The sequence below is a fragment of the Dermacentor variabilis genome, chromosome 2, assembly GCF_050947875.1.
Source record: "Dermacentor variabilis isolate Ectoservices chromosome 2, ASM5094787v1, whole genome shotgun sequence".
Taxonomy (NCBI): Eukaryota; Metazoa; Arthropoda; class Arachnida; order Ixodida; family Ixodidae; genus Dermacentor; species Dermacentor variabilis.
In genome coordinates, this window is record NC_134569.1 from 148,648,331 (window position 1) to 148,662,368 (window position 14,038).

A 14,038-nucleotide genomic window follows, 5' to 3' on the forward strand; every position below is an offset into this window, starting at 1 on the left:
TTCTTAGAAAACGCAGAAAAGCATTTGTGACATTAGTCACCGGGACGCCGATTATGTTCCCGGGGATCTTGTCCTTCGGCGATCTCCCAGCCGCCGCTTCGGCCGCTCGAAAAAACTAATGTCCCGCTATTCCGGCCTTACCGGGTCCTTTGTCAGGTAAGCGACGCAACCTATGAGATCTCTCCGACCGCACCTACTACTCGCTCCATCCAGGCATCCCATGACGCCGTACTTGTCGGCTGCCTAAAACGCTACTGGTCCGTTTCAGCATAAAAATCAGCGGAATGGCGCTTCCATGCCAGGTGGAAATACGTTACAGAGTTCTGCACAACGCTGAGGAAGATGAGCAGGAGCTTGGGACTGAAGAAGACAATGCTTCAGAAACTAGACTGCAGTAATTGTCTTTGCCAATTACTGTAAATTACTCCTGATTCTGTAACTTACAAAAAATTAAATTATGCAGCTTTACCTGCCAAAACCACCATCTGATTATGAGGCACGCCATAGTGGAGGACTCAGGAAAATTTCGACCACCTGGGATTCTTCAACGTACACCAAAATCTAAGTACAAGGGTGTTTTCGCATTTTCACCCCCATCGAATTGCGGCCCCCATACTGTAAATACGCTACCCGTCTTGCTTCTTCTTTCAGCAATAATATTCTAAATCGAACCTAACCGGAAGCTTTAGCTCCTACATGGGAAATGAACAATGGTTTCTTCTCACAATCACTGCACCGAAATTAATTAGTTATGTTGAACTCACAAGAGACCGTTAAAATGAGATTGCAGAAACCACGAATTTTTATTTAACTTCCACTTTTTTAAATTCTGAAAATTTGCGAAATTTAAAGAAACGCTACCTGAAGTATACAACCCCGCACCTCACCAACAAAAAATAATGTCGCAATTCTCTAAGCTGCACCTAATATTTCATTTATTGCGGACGAAAATGATATAACATATGCCACCCTTAAGTACACCACTAATTCCTGAATGTGGCATTCGCAAAACCTTGACAAGCATTGTAACAACCTCACATACATCATAAATTCATACACCCGCCGTGGTTGCTCAGTGGCTATGGTGTTGGGCTGCTGAGCACGAGGTCGCGGGATCGAATCCCGGCCACGGCGGCCGCATTTCGATGGGGGCGAAATGCGAAAACACCCGTGTGCTTAGATTTAGGTGCACGTTAAAGAACCCTAGGTGGTCAAAATTTCCGGAGTCCTCCACTACGGCGTGCCTCATAATCAGAAAGTGGTTTTGGCACGTAAAACCCCAAATATTATTATTATTATAAATTCATACGTCAAACTTGCCCGATTGAGCTGCTCCAATATAGAGATGTGATACCAGTTTTTGATGCTAACAAGCGGATTTGTAAACTTCGTACTTCTATTCTTTTTTCAGATTTACTGATTTCCGACGTCTTGTCAATACTTCTATATGACCTAAATCAAAATTATTTCTGCTGCAATCACTGATTTAACGTTCTCTCTTAAATGCTACACGTTCTCTCTTAAATGCAACAATTCTCATTCAGGTCATTGAGCTGTTTTCGCACAAAATCATGCCTTTTACATGTATTTGAGCGGCCGGCATCGAAGATAGGCCCTAGCTAAAGCTTCCTCTTATTCAATCATTCCGGTTCTACCGGAAACCCACGAAACACAAAGCTGACTATATGGAAGCCCACGGCTGAAGTGGTGTACAAATAATAGGAAAATACAACGAAGGAAACCAAAGGGAAGCTTTGCGGGAGCCATTATCTCGGCCAGACATCTCACACGGAATGCCAACGAGCTGTCTGGCAAGGTGTCTAACAAAATCGTCGATTCATTGCCAGTCGGGCAAGTAGCAGATAAGGCCGATACTTGAGCGCGCTCGTTTTCAAGTACCGAGGTGAAGCAACAGTCTCAGGGTGCGCTTCTTTTTATTATGTTTTCTTTTGTTGTGCGTCATGGCATACGTCACGGCGCGAATTTCAAATCATTAAGGTGGATACGCCACGTGGTGGCGAAAAAGGAAACCAAACGCTTGTCCAGAATTCCTGGGTATGCTTAAGAAACTCCCATAGACGGTGGCGCCAGATTACCCTCTAGGTGTTATAGTGAGAAACTCTATGGTGCCAGTAGACCACGCAGACGCAACGATCTAAACATTTGCCGGGCCTACCTATACACCGGCAGACGATTGCATGCGCCAAACTATAAGCGTCCCACGGATGTGGCGCGTTGTGCACGTAGAACTCCCACATTTACGTGCGCAAAACTTCTGTGTCCGTGAAACTAAAACTGTCTAATGATTCCAGCGTATCTCGAGATACAAATTTTATTTCTCCTCTTGCGCGAGAATGTAAAGCTAGTGCTTGCCTTCTGCCAATAAAGTCGCGCGTTCTGTTCACTCATTTGTGGCTTGTTAGTATGGGCGTCAGTAGAGGCTCTTTGGTCTCCTGACAATTAGAACGCACCAGCTACACGGCAGCCATGGCTATGACGTATGTCGTATAGCCAGCAGGTCGAGCACGGCGCACGCTACCTGTGAGAAACGACCATATTGAATTTTGCTCGAAAAAAAAAAAACTTCATTTCGGCTGGATCGATGGATGGATGGATGTTATGAGCGTCCCCTTTGGAACGGGGCGGTGGGTTGCCCCACCAAGCTGCTAATGTCCTACCTAGGTTAAAGAAAAAAAAAAGAACACTATGAAGTATCACGCCCAAATTTTCTGATCCCCTATTGCGAACTGTGCTTTTATACGCCTCCGTTTTTTGTCGTTTCCCTACGCTTCTTCCACCAATCCTTCAATCGCCTCTTACTAATACCTATTGCGGACATGTTTATTTTTCCACTGCTGCCACTGAACCGAAGGCCAGTGGTGCCTAAGTCGACCGCTGGGTAGACGTCTTCACATTCAAATAAAACATGCTCCATAGTTTCCCTAGCTTTACCGCAGCAAGCACAAGCTTCTTCTTCCTTCTTATATCTCGCTTTATATGTGCGTGTTCTAAGGCATCCCGATCTCGCTTCGAAAAGTAATGCCTTTGAGCTATCATAAATTGTTTCTTTCCTGATTTCGTTTTTTCCTCTTAAGTAGTTACTAATGGCAGGTTTCTTTTCCATTGCCACCACCCATGAGATTATTTCAGCCTCTTACTCTCCGCTTGACCTTCTTTGTTGCTGTGTTGCCCACTCTACAGGCTGCATACTTGCTGGTAAGCTTCCTAGTTCTTTTCCTGCACTGTGAATCAATGTTTTTCCTGTACAGATACCTCAACACTCTCCCAGCCCATTTACTTTCTTCTATATTACTCAGCTGTTCTTCATACTCAATTTTACTGAGAGCTTCCCTCACTGCAAAACTAGACCAGCCCATATCACCCTGCACAGCTTCATTCGTAGTCTTCCCGTGAGCGCCCAATGCGAGGCGACCCACTGACCTTTGGTTAACATCGAGTCCTGATTGTACCCCTGATTTAAAGCAAGCAACCGCATTTCCAAAAGTAAGCCCTGGAACCATTACACCTTTCCACATACCTCGGAGGACCTCGTACCTATGGTATCACCATAGCGCTCTGTGCTTCCATTATGGCTGCATTTCTCTTCCCTTTCACGGTTATTGTTTTTTCCTGTGTTTCCATATGTCTATTGCCTTCGTTTATCCATATACCAAGGTATTTATGTTCTGTTACCCGAGGTATTACCTGGCCCTGTATCTCCATTGTCTGTTCACTGTTTTCATTGAATACCATAACACCTGATTTTCTAACACTAAATTTCAAACCTAAATTGTTGCCTTCCTGCCTACAGATATTAGCCAGACGTTGCACATCAATTTGCTTGTTAGCTAGCAACACAATATCGTCCGCATAAAATAAACCTGGGATCTGCTGCTCTATTTCTGTACCCGCCTGTTTGTATGAGAGATGAAACCCGATATTACTTCCTTCTAGCGCCCTCTCCATCCTCACCATGTACATCATAAACAGCAGCGGGGATAAAGGGCACCCCTGCCTCAGTCCCTTGTTGATATGAACTTTCTCCTCGCTCCTCATCCCTTCCCATTCCCTTCCCAAACTGTATTTTCTAGGTAAATCTCTCTCAAAAGCTGCAGACAATCGTCACTTAAGCCTTCCCCTTCCAGAATATCCCACAAAATGTTGCCGACTACGTTGTCATAGGCTCCTGTAATGTCTAAAAAGGGCACATATATAACGGTCTGCTTTCTACTTTTGATACTTCAATACACTGAGTAAGAACAAATAAGTTATCATCTAAAGGCCTACCTATTCTGAAGTCATTCTGAAGTTCTCCGAAAATTCCATTATTCTCTGCCCATACTTGAAGCTTTGATTGCCTGCATTGCTACCTTCTATATTACTGATGTAATGGTCAACGGTCTAAATGAGTGAATTCTATCTTTCTCCGCCTTACCTTTATAAATTAAATTCATTCTACTTTGTCGCCAACTGTCTGGTATTCGTCTATCTTTTAAAGTTTTTTCCACTGCTTTCACCAGAGCTTCCTTACTTTTTGGTCCTAGTTCAATAATCAGCCTAACGGGAACCTCGTCTAGCCCCGTGGCTGTGCGCTTAGGAATTTTCTCTTCCGCTTTCTTCCAGTTGAAATTTGTCAGCAACAGCTCCTTTTTCACTTGGGTCTCTTTCGTGGTCTGTTTTTCTTTAAACACAACCTCGTCATTGGCTTGGAAAGATTCGGCTGTTATTTTTCGGATGTAATAATGGTATTTTGTTTGAGCAGCGCCATCTGTCGTCCACCTACGTAAGTTCGACTTGCTTCCGCTGCTTATTTTCGTACCACTGTGGAAGGTAAAAAAAAAGGCAATTATGGGGTTTTACGTGCCAAAAACGCTAATTATGAGGCACGCCGTAGTGGAGGACTCCGGAAATTTCGACCACCTGGGGTTCTTTAACATGCACCTAAATCTAAGTACACGGGTGTTTTTGCATTTGTGGAAGGTACGGTTTCCCTTCTCTAAAGCTGGTCCTTTATTCTATGAGGACACTCACAATGAGGTTCACTAGAATACAGGTTCCTGCGCTGGGGTATAGTGTAGTGCGCCGTTACGAAATAGCACTATAGCCGTTTTAAGATTGTGGCTAGTATCATCTCCAACCAGACTGCTTTGCCGGTAGCCATTTCATGCTTACACCTACTCTCGATTACGCGATTAAGGATTACGCCGAAGCTGAAGCTGGAAAAGCAATCCTGTACAAGTCTACGGAAGTGAGCGTGCTGGGCTTCCGTAAATAGCAGCCGAACACCTGGCCGGGAGCACGCGATCGTGCCGGCTTTACCATTAGGCAGCCGCTCCAGCACTCTACCTACCACGTGAGTGAATGAGTGAGTGAAGAAACTTTATTGCAGGTCCGGCGAGCACACGCCCTCGTCGCGCACCCGGCTAGTCCCACGTCGGGACCGACAGGTCTAGCCCACCGGCCCGGTCGCGGGCACGCCGGACGGCCAGGATTTGCTTTTCTAGAGCGGGGCTACGCAGAAGCGAGTCCTACTCCTCCTTGATGAACATGGGGTATGTCGACCCGCACTCCCAGAGCATGTGAGGAATAGTGGAGGTCTGGCCGCAGGACGGGCAGGCGTCGTCGCGATAACGTCGGGGTAAGCCTCGTGGAGAAGGACAGACACGGATATGTGCTGGTCTGTAGAAGCCTAAGGAAACGGCTTGCTCCCTATTCAACTTGGGTTGAGGGGGTGGAAAGTCCCTTCTAGGCATGAAGAATTTAATAATCTCGTTGTGAGTAGCGGGAGCATCCCTGTGACCGTAGAGAGGAGGGGAGTCAGTGCTCTTTATAGAGGAAGCGTGGTCGGTGAGGTCACGCGCAGCCTCGTGAGCAAACTCATTGAGGTTCGGGGGAACACCCTCGACCGACCCTACGTGAGCGAGAAACCAGTGAATTGAATGGTTTGTGAGAGCATATTGACTCGAGCCGCTAAGAAGACGAACAGCTTCCTTGGCGATGCAACCCTTCTGAAAAGCCCTAACTGTCGTTTTGGAATCACTATAGATTTCGGACCCACGACCGTCTAGCAGGGCGATGGCGACTTGCTCGGCGACTCCGGGGTCTGAAGTGCGAATCGAGGCGCTATTGGAAATCTTGCCGCTCGGGTCGACCACAACGACGGCAAAAGCCTTCCTGTCACTGTAGTGTACTACAACGTAGTAAAGTGCTCTACTACAACGCAGTGTGATCTCAAAGTGTCATCTCCGTGCTACCCCCGCCGTCGCGATTGTGGTGTCATCACCATAGCTATCCTGCCATGGCCTTGTGATGAAGGAGCATTTCTGGGGTGGTAATTGGCGAAATCTAGTCCCCAGAAAATGGTCAGATTTGCCGACGAAAATTAGGCCCAATTATTCTTCTCTTCGGCGCCCATTTAATATGATGTTTTCTTAGCGTCGAATTTATTTATGCAGCATTTATTTGTGCGGCGCATATCATTTACTTCTGCAACAATTCTTTAACCGCTTAACGGAAGCACTTTAGCCGCCGATTTTAATGTGCCCCGTAATCGCAATACGCTAAAGTCTCTAATACGGGCCCCATTAAAAAAAAAGTACCAAATGCTTTGAAATATAGGTCACATAGGGCCAGATAAAGCGTAATAAACGCAGCCATAGTTTTCAAGAAAGAAAACGCAAGAAACGCGGATGACAATTACTGTCTGGAGCAAAGGCGCGTGCCAAAGAGCCCTCAATTTTTCGAAAAAAAAAAGAAATAAACTATGGGGTTTTACGTGCCAAAACCACTTTTTGATTATGAGGCACGCCGCAGTGGGGTACTCGGGAAATTTGGACCACCAGGGGTTCTTTAACGTGCACCTAAATCTAAGTACACGGGTGTTGTCGCCGTTCACGCCCATTGAAATGCGGCCGCCACCTTAAGAGACTGCAGCCACTGGGCAGGTAGTTCAGCAGGAGAGTACGATTGCAAAAAAAGGGCAAATAAGTTCTATTGAGCATCACCATTCGAAGAAAGTCGTCATTCGCAAAGCCCACTGTTGAATCTAGTATGTTCACAGGCGTGGGAGGGCCAAACCAATTTATTTAGAGGTGGCTCCATATCGGGGAGTGGCTGGCACCACGCAGTTGGGCCTCCTTGCGCTGGCGCACTTAAGGCGTCGGCGGTGAGTAGTTGATCCATTCTTGGAGGGGCGCATTCACCGGTACGACGCTGGCATTGAGTGCTTTCAACTCAGTATCCGGAACACCCCCTTTGGTGGTAGCTTCAGTCTGCAACTGTAATTTTAGGATAAAATGACCACCCGTTAAAGACACAGGGAGCACGAATAACACAATCCGAGCACGCCTGCGAGTTAATTAGCGTGTGGCTGGTCGGGCCGGAAATACCAGCTTCCATAGGCGCATAAGGCGTTCAGTTAAATATCTACTCTGCAACTGTGAAGAGTGTAAATAAATCTGTTGCTCAACTCCGGGATATTATCAACGACGACGTTAATATGTTTGCCCATAAGCGTCTACGAACGTGGCCGCAAGGTGGTCGCAGCAAGCTGACAAGTTGATAAAACTTGCTGTATAGTAGTTAGAGCAGTGGCGCTAACAGTAAAAAATGGAAATGGAGGGTGTGCCCGAAGCATAAGTTAACGATACGCAGCCAGCCCTTGACCGGTCATCGCTAGAGGCTGGGGAGCCCTGGCTGTTTATCCGCCGGATGCGACGATGCTCATCTACTGCGAGTTTTCCTTTTGATTTCTTGGAGCTTTTTGTTCTGGTGCTATCGAAAAGGGAGAAAGGACAAGGTCAAAGGAAGCAGGAGACAAACAATCGCAGTAAGACCACCATCCTGGCTTGTAGCAGTCAAAACTGATGCACGCGCCTGTCTATAGTTGGCGACTGACACTGTGTACCTTCAGTTATGCTTCGAGCACACGCTCCACGCTTCGCGTTTAAAGTTTTGCGTTATTTCACTTGTAGCTAGTATGTATCGTAAATCAATTCTGCGGAAGCCCTCAAGGTAGGAAGAATCTTGAAGAAAAAAAGAACCATTGTCATGCACCTTACAGTAGCCGAACCTGCAACGGAAAGCCAATAAGCGTTTCTCGTTTTCGCACTTGATTTGTCGATTAAATTGCCCTCACTCTGCGATCGCCTTGCCTGCTTGGTTAGTTCAGATGGTAGAGCGACCTTCTCGAACATGCGTTGGTCCTGGGTTGAATTTCTGGGCTAAAGGACGAATTTTATTAAACCGCGACGCTTTATTTCCTGAGAAACCTGTATTGGATTTCCCTTGTAGCTTCGGAAAGTTTTTCCTGTCATTGGTTGCTGGCCCTATGCGACTACTCGTAAGAACAGCACGCAAAAAACTGGCATTTCATATTTCAGTGGAAGTCTCTGTGTGAGGAGCTTTGTCCACTCAGTGCGGCAGCTTCGCCGTGGTGCACCACGCTGGATTGAGTGCGGCACTTTCACCTTCACTGCGGACGGCATGGCGCCCGCAGGAAAGGTAGGCAATCCGAATGCCACAGAAACACGCGTTGATAAGCGACAGTGCAGACTGTAACCTTCCTAACCTCCATGGCGAAGTGAACAACACGCTTTGCGAGCTTCGACAGAGGGTTTGGGTTGTGAAAGACCATTAAAAGTGTGCTAAGAAGTTCTGTATCTTGCAAATTCCATACGCCTGCTGCCGAGTCAGCACCGCTCACTCCATTGCCAGGAGAGAGAATCATCGAAGCAAGCTCGTTCTTTGTCGTTGGCTTGCGTTACTGCGGGCCCCACTACACGCGTCATACGGTGGCTACCAGCATGAGGGCACACATCCTGATCTTTGTCGTGTGCCGTCACTCACGCCATCCATTTAGAAATGACGATCAGTAAGATGGGCGAAGAGAGTTGTTCCACACTTTTGGCCTTCCGCCGTTTTATATTGCGGCGTTGCATCTCCGACACCATATGCTCGGATAACGCACTCTATTTCCACAGCTGTGCGCGAATGTTTAAGGCCATTCTGCCGGCTCTCCAAGATACGCTGCTGATGACAACATCAAATAGAATGGATGTATGGATAGATGGCTGTTATGAGCGTCCCCTGTGAAACAGGGCGGTGGGCTGCGACACCAAGCTTTTATTCTATTGCCTAATGTCCAACTCATGTTAAAAATATATATATAAACAAACACGATGAATTCTCATAACCAAAGTTTTTGGACACCTGTTGTCAGCTTTGTTTTTGTACGCCTACATTGTTGTTTGCCGACTTTTCTGCCACCAATATTCCTATCGCCGCTTACTGTTCTCTATTTCGGACATGTTTACTTTCCCCCTACTCTCTCTGAACCCAAGGGCTTCAAGGAGGCCAGTTATTCCTAAATTGAGCGCTGGGCAGGTATTCTTCACATTCTAGTTTCCTTCACATTCACATGCTCCATGGTTTCCCTAGCTTTACCGCAGCAAGCACGTGCTTCTTTTTCCTTCTTATATCTTGCTTTATAAGTGCGTGTTCCAAGGCATCCTGACCTCACTTCGAAAAGTAATGAGCTTCCCTTGGAGTTATTATAAATTGTTTCCTTCCTGATTTCATTTTTTACCCCTTAAGTAATTGCTCATGGCAGGTTTCTTCTCCATTGCCGTCATCCATGAGATTATCTCAGCCTCTCTGACTTTCCGCTTGACGCTCTTTGTTGCTGTTTTGGTCACCATACAGGCCGCGTACTCGCTGGTAAGCTTCCTAGTTCTTTTCTTGCACTGCAAATTAATGTTATTCCTGTAGAAGTACCTAACCACTCTGCCAAACAATTTACTTTCTTCCATATCCCTCAGTCGTTTTTCATAATTAATTTTAATGTGAGCTTCCCTCAATTCAAAAACTTGTGCAGTCCGTATCAGTGATCCCTGCGCTGCTTCATTTGCAGTCTTCCCGTGAGCGCCCAATGCGAGGCATCCCACTGACCATTGGTTGCCATGGAGTCCTGATTGTACCACTGATTTGAAGCAAACAACCGCATTTCCAAATGTAAATACTGGAACCGTTACACCTTACCAGATATCCCGGAGCACCTTCAACCTATTGTAGCCCCATAGCGCTCTCTGTTCTTTCCTCTGTTTCCATAAATCTATTACTTCCGTTTGTCCATATACCAAGGTTCTGATATCTCGATTTATATTTTTTCTTACGCGAGGCATTTCCCGGCCCTGTATTGTCACTTTCTGTTCGCTGTTTTCATTGAATACCATAACACCTGATTTCTTAACGCTGAACTTCAGACCTAACTTATCGCCTTCTTGTCCACAGATATTAGACAGACGTTGCATATCACTTTCCTTGTCAGCTAGCAGTACAATGTCGTCCGCATAAAACGAACCTGGATGCTGCTGCTTTACAACTGTACCCGCCTGTTTGTATGCAAGATTAAACCCGATATTACTTCATTCTAGCGCCCTCTCCATCCTCACCATGTACATCATAAACAGCACTGGTGATAAAGGGTTCATTACGCAAAAAAGAGGTGAGGCGTGCAGACAGGACACAAGAGTAGAGAAGTGAACAACACGAACGCCGACTATCAACTGAAGGGAGCACTGAGCCGAAAAAAGAAAGAAGACACGAAACTCATCTGCGCAAGCTCAGGAATGGTATCACCACGTGTAAGTCGGGTACACAACTGAGAGGTAACTGTTAAGGCACTTAATCTCTTCCTTATGTAAAGCAATCGAAGGCTGACTCACGCACGCACTTCCACCATTATAGATATGCCATGCCTCTACCATAAGACGCGTGTCTTCATTCTTATGCCTGTACAATATCGCGCATTCATCTAACTCTGGCGTGCAGTTACAATCTTGACAATGTAGGGAAAAGATTAGAAGGCGATCCACCGGTTAACGACCATTTATGTTCCAGTGGCCTCTGATTGATACACCGTCCCGTTCGCCCTATGCGGTCTGTTGTGAGCGTCTGACACCGGAGCTACGAATCCGATTGAAGTGGCCGTACTTGCTCTTTTTTCGGTCCGCGCTCAACACTCCTTGTTGTCAACTGCCTCGGTTACGCGAAGGTGACGTCGTGCTTGTGCACGACGACAGCGCTAATGCGCTGCTGTGGAAGCTGGCCAGAGTTCTGTCAGTGCACGCCGGAAAGGTCGGCATTACGCGCGTTTGTGCATTTCTGCTATCTTCTAGACAGACGATCAAAAGACGCGTTCGGAAGGTGTGCGTTCTCGAAGCGAACTACCCAGAACCAGATACCGAGTGATCACCTTGGCTCCTTGGGAATATGTTGAAGATCATTGCCGACAGGCGGCGACAGGGAGAACATAAGAGAAGGAAGAAGAGCAAGGCGCGAGCAATAGAATAAAAAAAGATGGAGTCCTTGGGCTAGGGCTAGGGTCTTTACACGCCACAGACTCTGCGAAGATACAACACTTCCTTTTGGAATTTAGCACCGTCCATTTTCGACAGACATACACGTGACACGCGGTTGAGGGTGAAAGGCGGAGAAATGAAGCTACACCATTATGGATTCTGTTGCTGTGCTCGAAAAGTCCCTTTGTCGTTGTCGTGCCATAAACGCGTACCGCATTCTCTGGTGCTGCTTATTTCGGGTACTGGAGATTGAGTTGGTATTCTTTACCAACTCAATCTGCCTTCCGTTTGTCATTGTGATGATGCACTTGTTAGCTTGATAGCTGTCGCTGGCAACCATAAAGGTGCCGTTGAATTGCACATATTACCTCGACTATCAGCATGGAAGCGCATGTGTAGTTGTTTATATCCTGTTCTTGTTTCCGTTGAAAGCCTTCGCCCAAGATGAACCAGCTACAGAATATTCCAAGACGTTAGCCGGAAAATGACCGCTTTACGCAAAAGCTCGCCTTTTCCCGCCAGACTGACCAGCTTTGTGAGTGACGCCGCGTGTTTGTAAAGTTCTCCAAAACTTGTCGCGGTCGGCTTGTTCTAAATTCTGAATTTCGCACATAAAATATGCAACTCACATTGTTTAAACCATTTATTCATGTTGGCTCGACTTAACGTTTCAGGACTCACCTAACTTCAGCGTGAAGTTAAAATGCGCCGAGGGAATTTCAGTTAAAGCGATTAAGCCAAATATATGTATTCCGTATAAGGGATATACGTCTTATATTAGTGAATTGCTGCGCAAGCTCTGGCGGATTGTTTATTTTTGTTTTGAGAAGTCACATAAATCACAAGTACTCCTGTGCTCAAACTGTTCATGGTTACATCAAAGTATCTCACAGTGAGCTTTCCGGCGGAGCATGCATTTCGCATGTCTGTGTAGAGGTACTAACCTTTCCCAGCTCTTCTGTCGTTCGTACGAGTTTCAAGATTGCAGCGCTCTTCAGAAATTTTTGGTACACGGCAACCCTGCGCAGTGACATGGAAATAATGAATTATCAGTGGTGTTAAAGCATTACTCAGAATCGCTGCATTAAAACCATTTATCGGCAGTCACCACTTCCCCATAGACGCGGAGCAAAACCAGGAACTGGGCGAACGGTCATAAGGCACAATGGCGAGTAACGAATGGTGAGCAACATACAGAATGGCGAAAACACGGGGAAGGCGGGAGATGGAAATTCAAGACGATGAACAAAATAAGAAGGTGAAAGCAGCAGCCAACGTTTCGAGAAGTGAACTTGTCTTCTCGGCGAGTAACGTTCAACGCGTGGTTGTGCGTTGAACGGCGGCGTTATATGCGAATGTGGTGATTAAGAAAATTGCGTCCCAATTTGATGTGGTTGAATATAGGTGGCTATCATGCCAGAGAGCGTACAATGAAATCGCTCAGTCAGGCCGCTGGTCAGAGGATGGTAACTTGAAGTAGTCTTGTGAGTTGTGCCAGAGGCTCTGGAGGCCCTCTGCCAGAGGCCCTTCACCTAAGATTTCTGATAGAAATGTCTTTCCGCGGTCGCTCAGAAGGACATGATGGGCGCCGTGTCGTAGGATTATCGCTTGAAGGATGAAGGCAGCAACTTCGGAAGCAGATGTAGAACTGACACAAGCTCTTTCGGCATAGCGCGTAAGGGGTTGATGGCTGTAACTTTCCGTCCACTACTGGCGGGATTCATGGGAAGTGGCCCATATAGATCAATGCAAACAACCTCGAACGGTTCCGCAGGACACTTCGAGGTTCAAGGATAGCCCGGCAGCACCGGACGTTGGCCACTTTCGACGCTGGCAAACGCCACAGGAAGCGACGGATCTCGCCACACTGGTAGACAGGTCAAGCCAGTAGAAACGACTTCTTATGCGGTCGTAAGTTTTCTGGATACCAAGGTGGCCCGAAATCAAATCATCATGAAAGGCCTGAAGGACACGAGCACAACGGCAACGAGGTAGTACGTCAGGATGATGGATATGGCGGTATAGCATGGAATTTTCCAGCTTCAATTGTGTCAGCTGTCGATAGAGCCTGCGAAGGCGGGCGCGAAGCCGGTCTGTAATTCTATAATACGCGTAGATCGTACGAGTCGACGAGTTGTTGAGACGGAAATGATTCATGGTCGTCCGAAGTGAGATGGTCAAGAGCGGCGAAGGACAATTTCGCCGTTGAAGGGACGTCACTGGAGGTGGTTGTGCAATCACAGATGAATGTGGCTGTAGGAAGCGTGCCGCGAGAAAGAGTGTCTGCGTCTTGGGGCCTCTTACAGACTTGTAGATGATCTCAAAGTCATTGTCTTGCAGATTCAGAATCCAGCAACCAAGACGTCCAGACAAGTTCTTGTGTGTGGAAAGCCAACATAAGGCGTGATGGTCCGTAACGACGGTAAAATGGCGGCCGTGCAAATAATGGCGGAACTTCTGGACGGACCAAACAGCAGCTAGGTATTCCTGCTCGGTGATGGTATAGTTCTTCTCGGCAGGTGTGAGTACACGGCTGGCAGATGCAACGACTCTCATGCGAAGAGTTTTCTCATTGGAGTAGGACAGCACCAATTTCATGGCCGCTTGGGTCCATGTGCAAGAGTGTGGGGGGCAGCCTCATCAAAATGACACAGGACAGGTTAGGATGAGAGGGCGCC

General features: G+C 46.9%; 1 protein-coding gene across 6 annotated transcripts in view; it reads right to left on the reverse strand.

Annotated features, from left to right (window-relative positions):
• Positions 1-7,063: 7,063 nt before the first annotated feature.
• The window catches only part of LOC142572837 (uncharacterized), a 246,432-nt gene continuing 239,457 nt past the window's right edge, over positions 7,064-14,038 (reverse strand). For 5 of the 6 annotated variants that reach the window (XM_075682226.1, XM_075682227.1, XM_075682229.1 and 2 more), the window contains 2 exons: positions 12,305-12,380; positions 7,064-7,277 (listed from right to left, as the gene is read on the reverse strand). In XM_075682226.1, coding sequence (XP_075538341.1) covers positions 7,152-7,277; positions 12,305-12,380 — 202 coding nt within the window. In that variant the 3' untranslated portion in view covers positions 7,064-7,151. The remainder of the gene's footprint in view (positions 7,278-12,304; positions 12,381-14,038) is intronic. The other variant, XM_075682230.1, reaches the window with a different exon arrangement.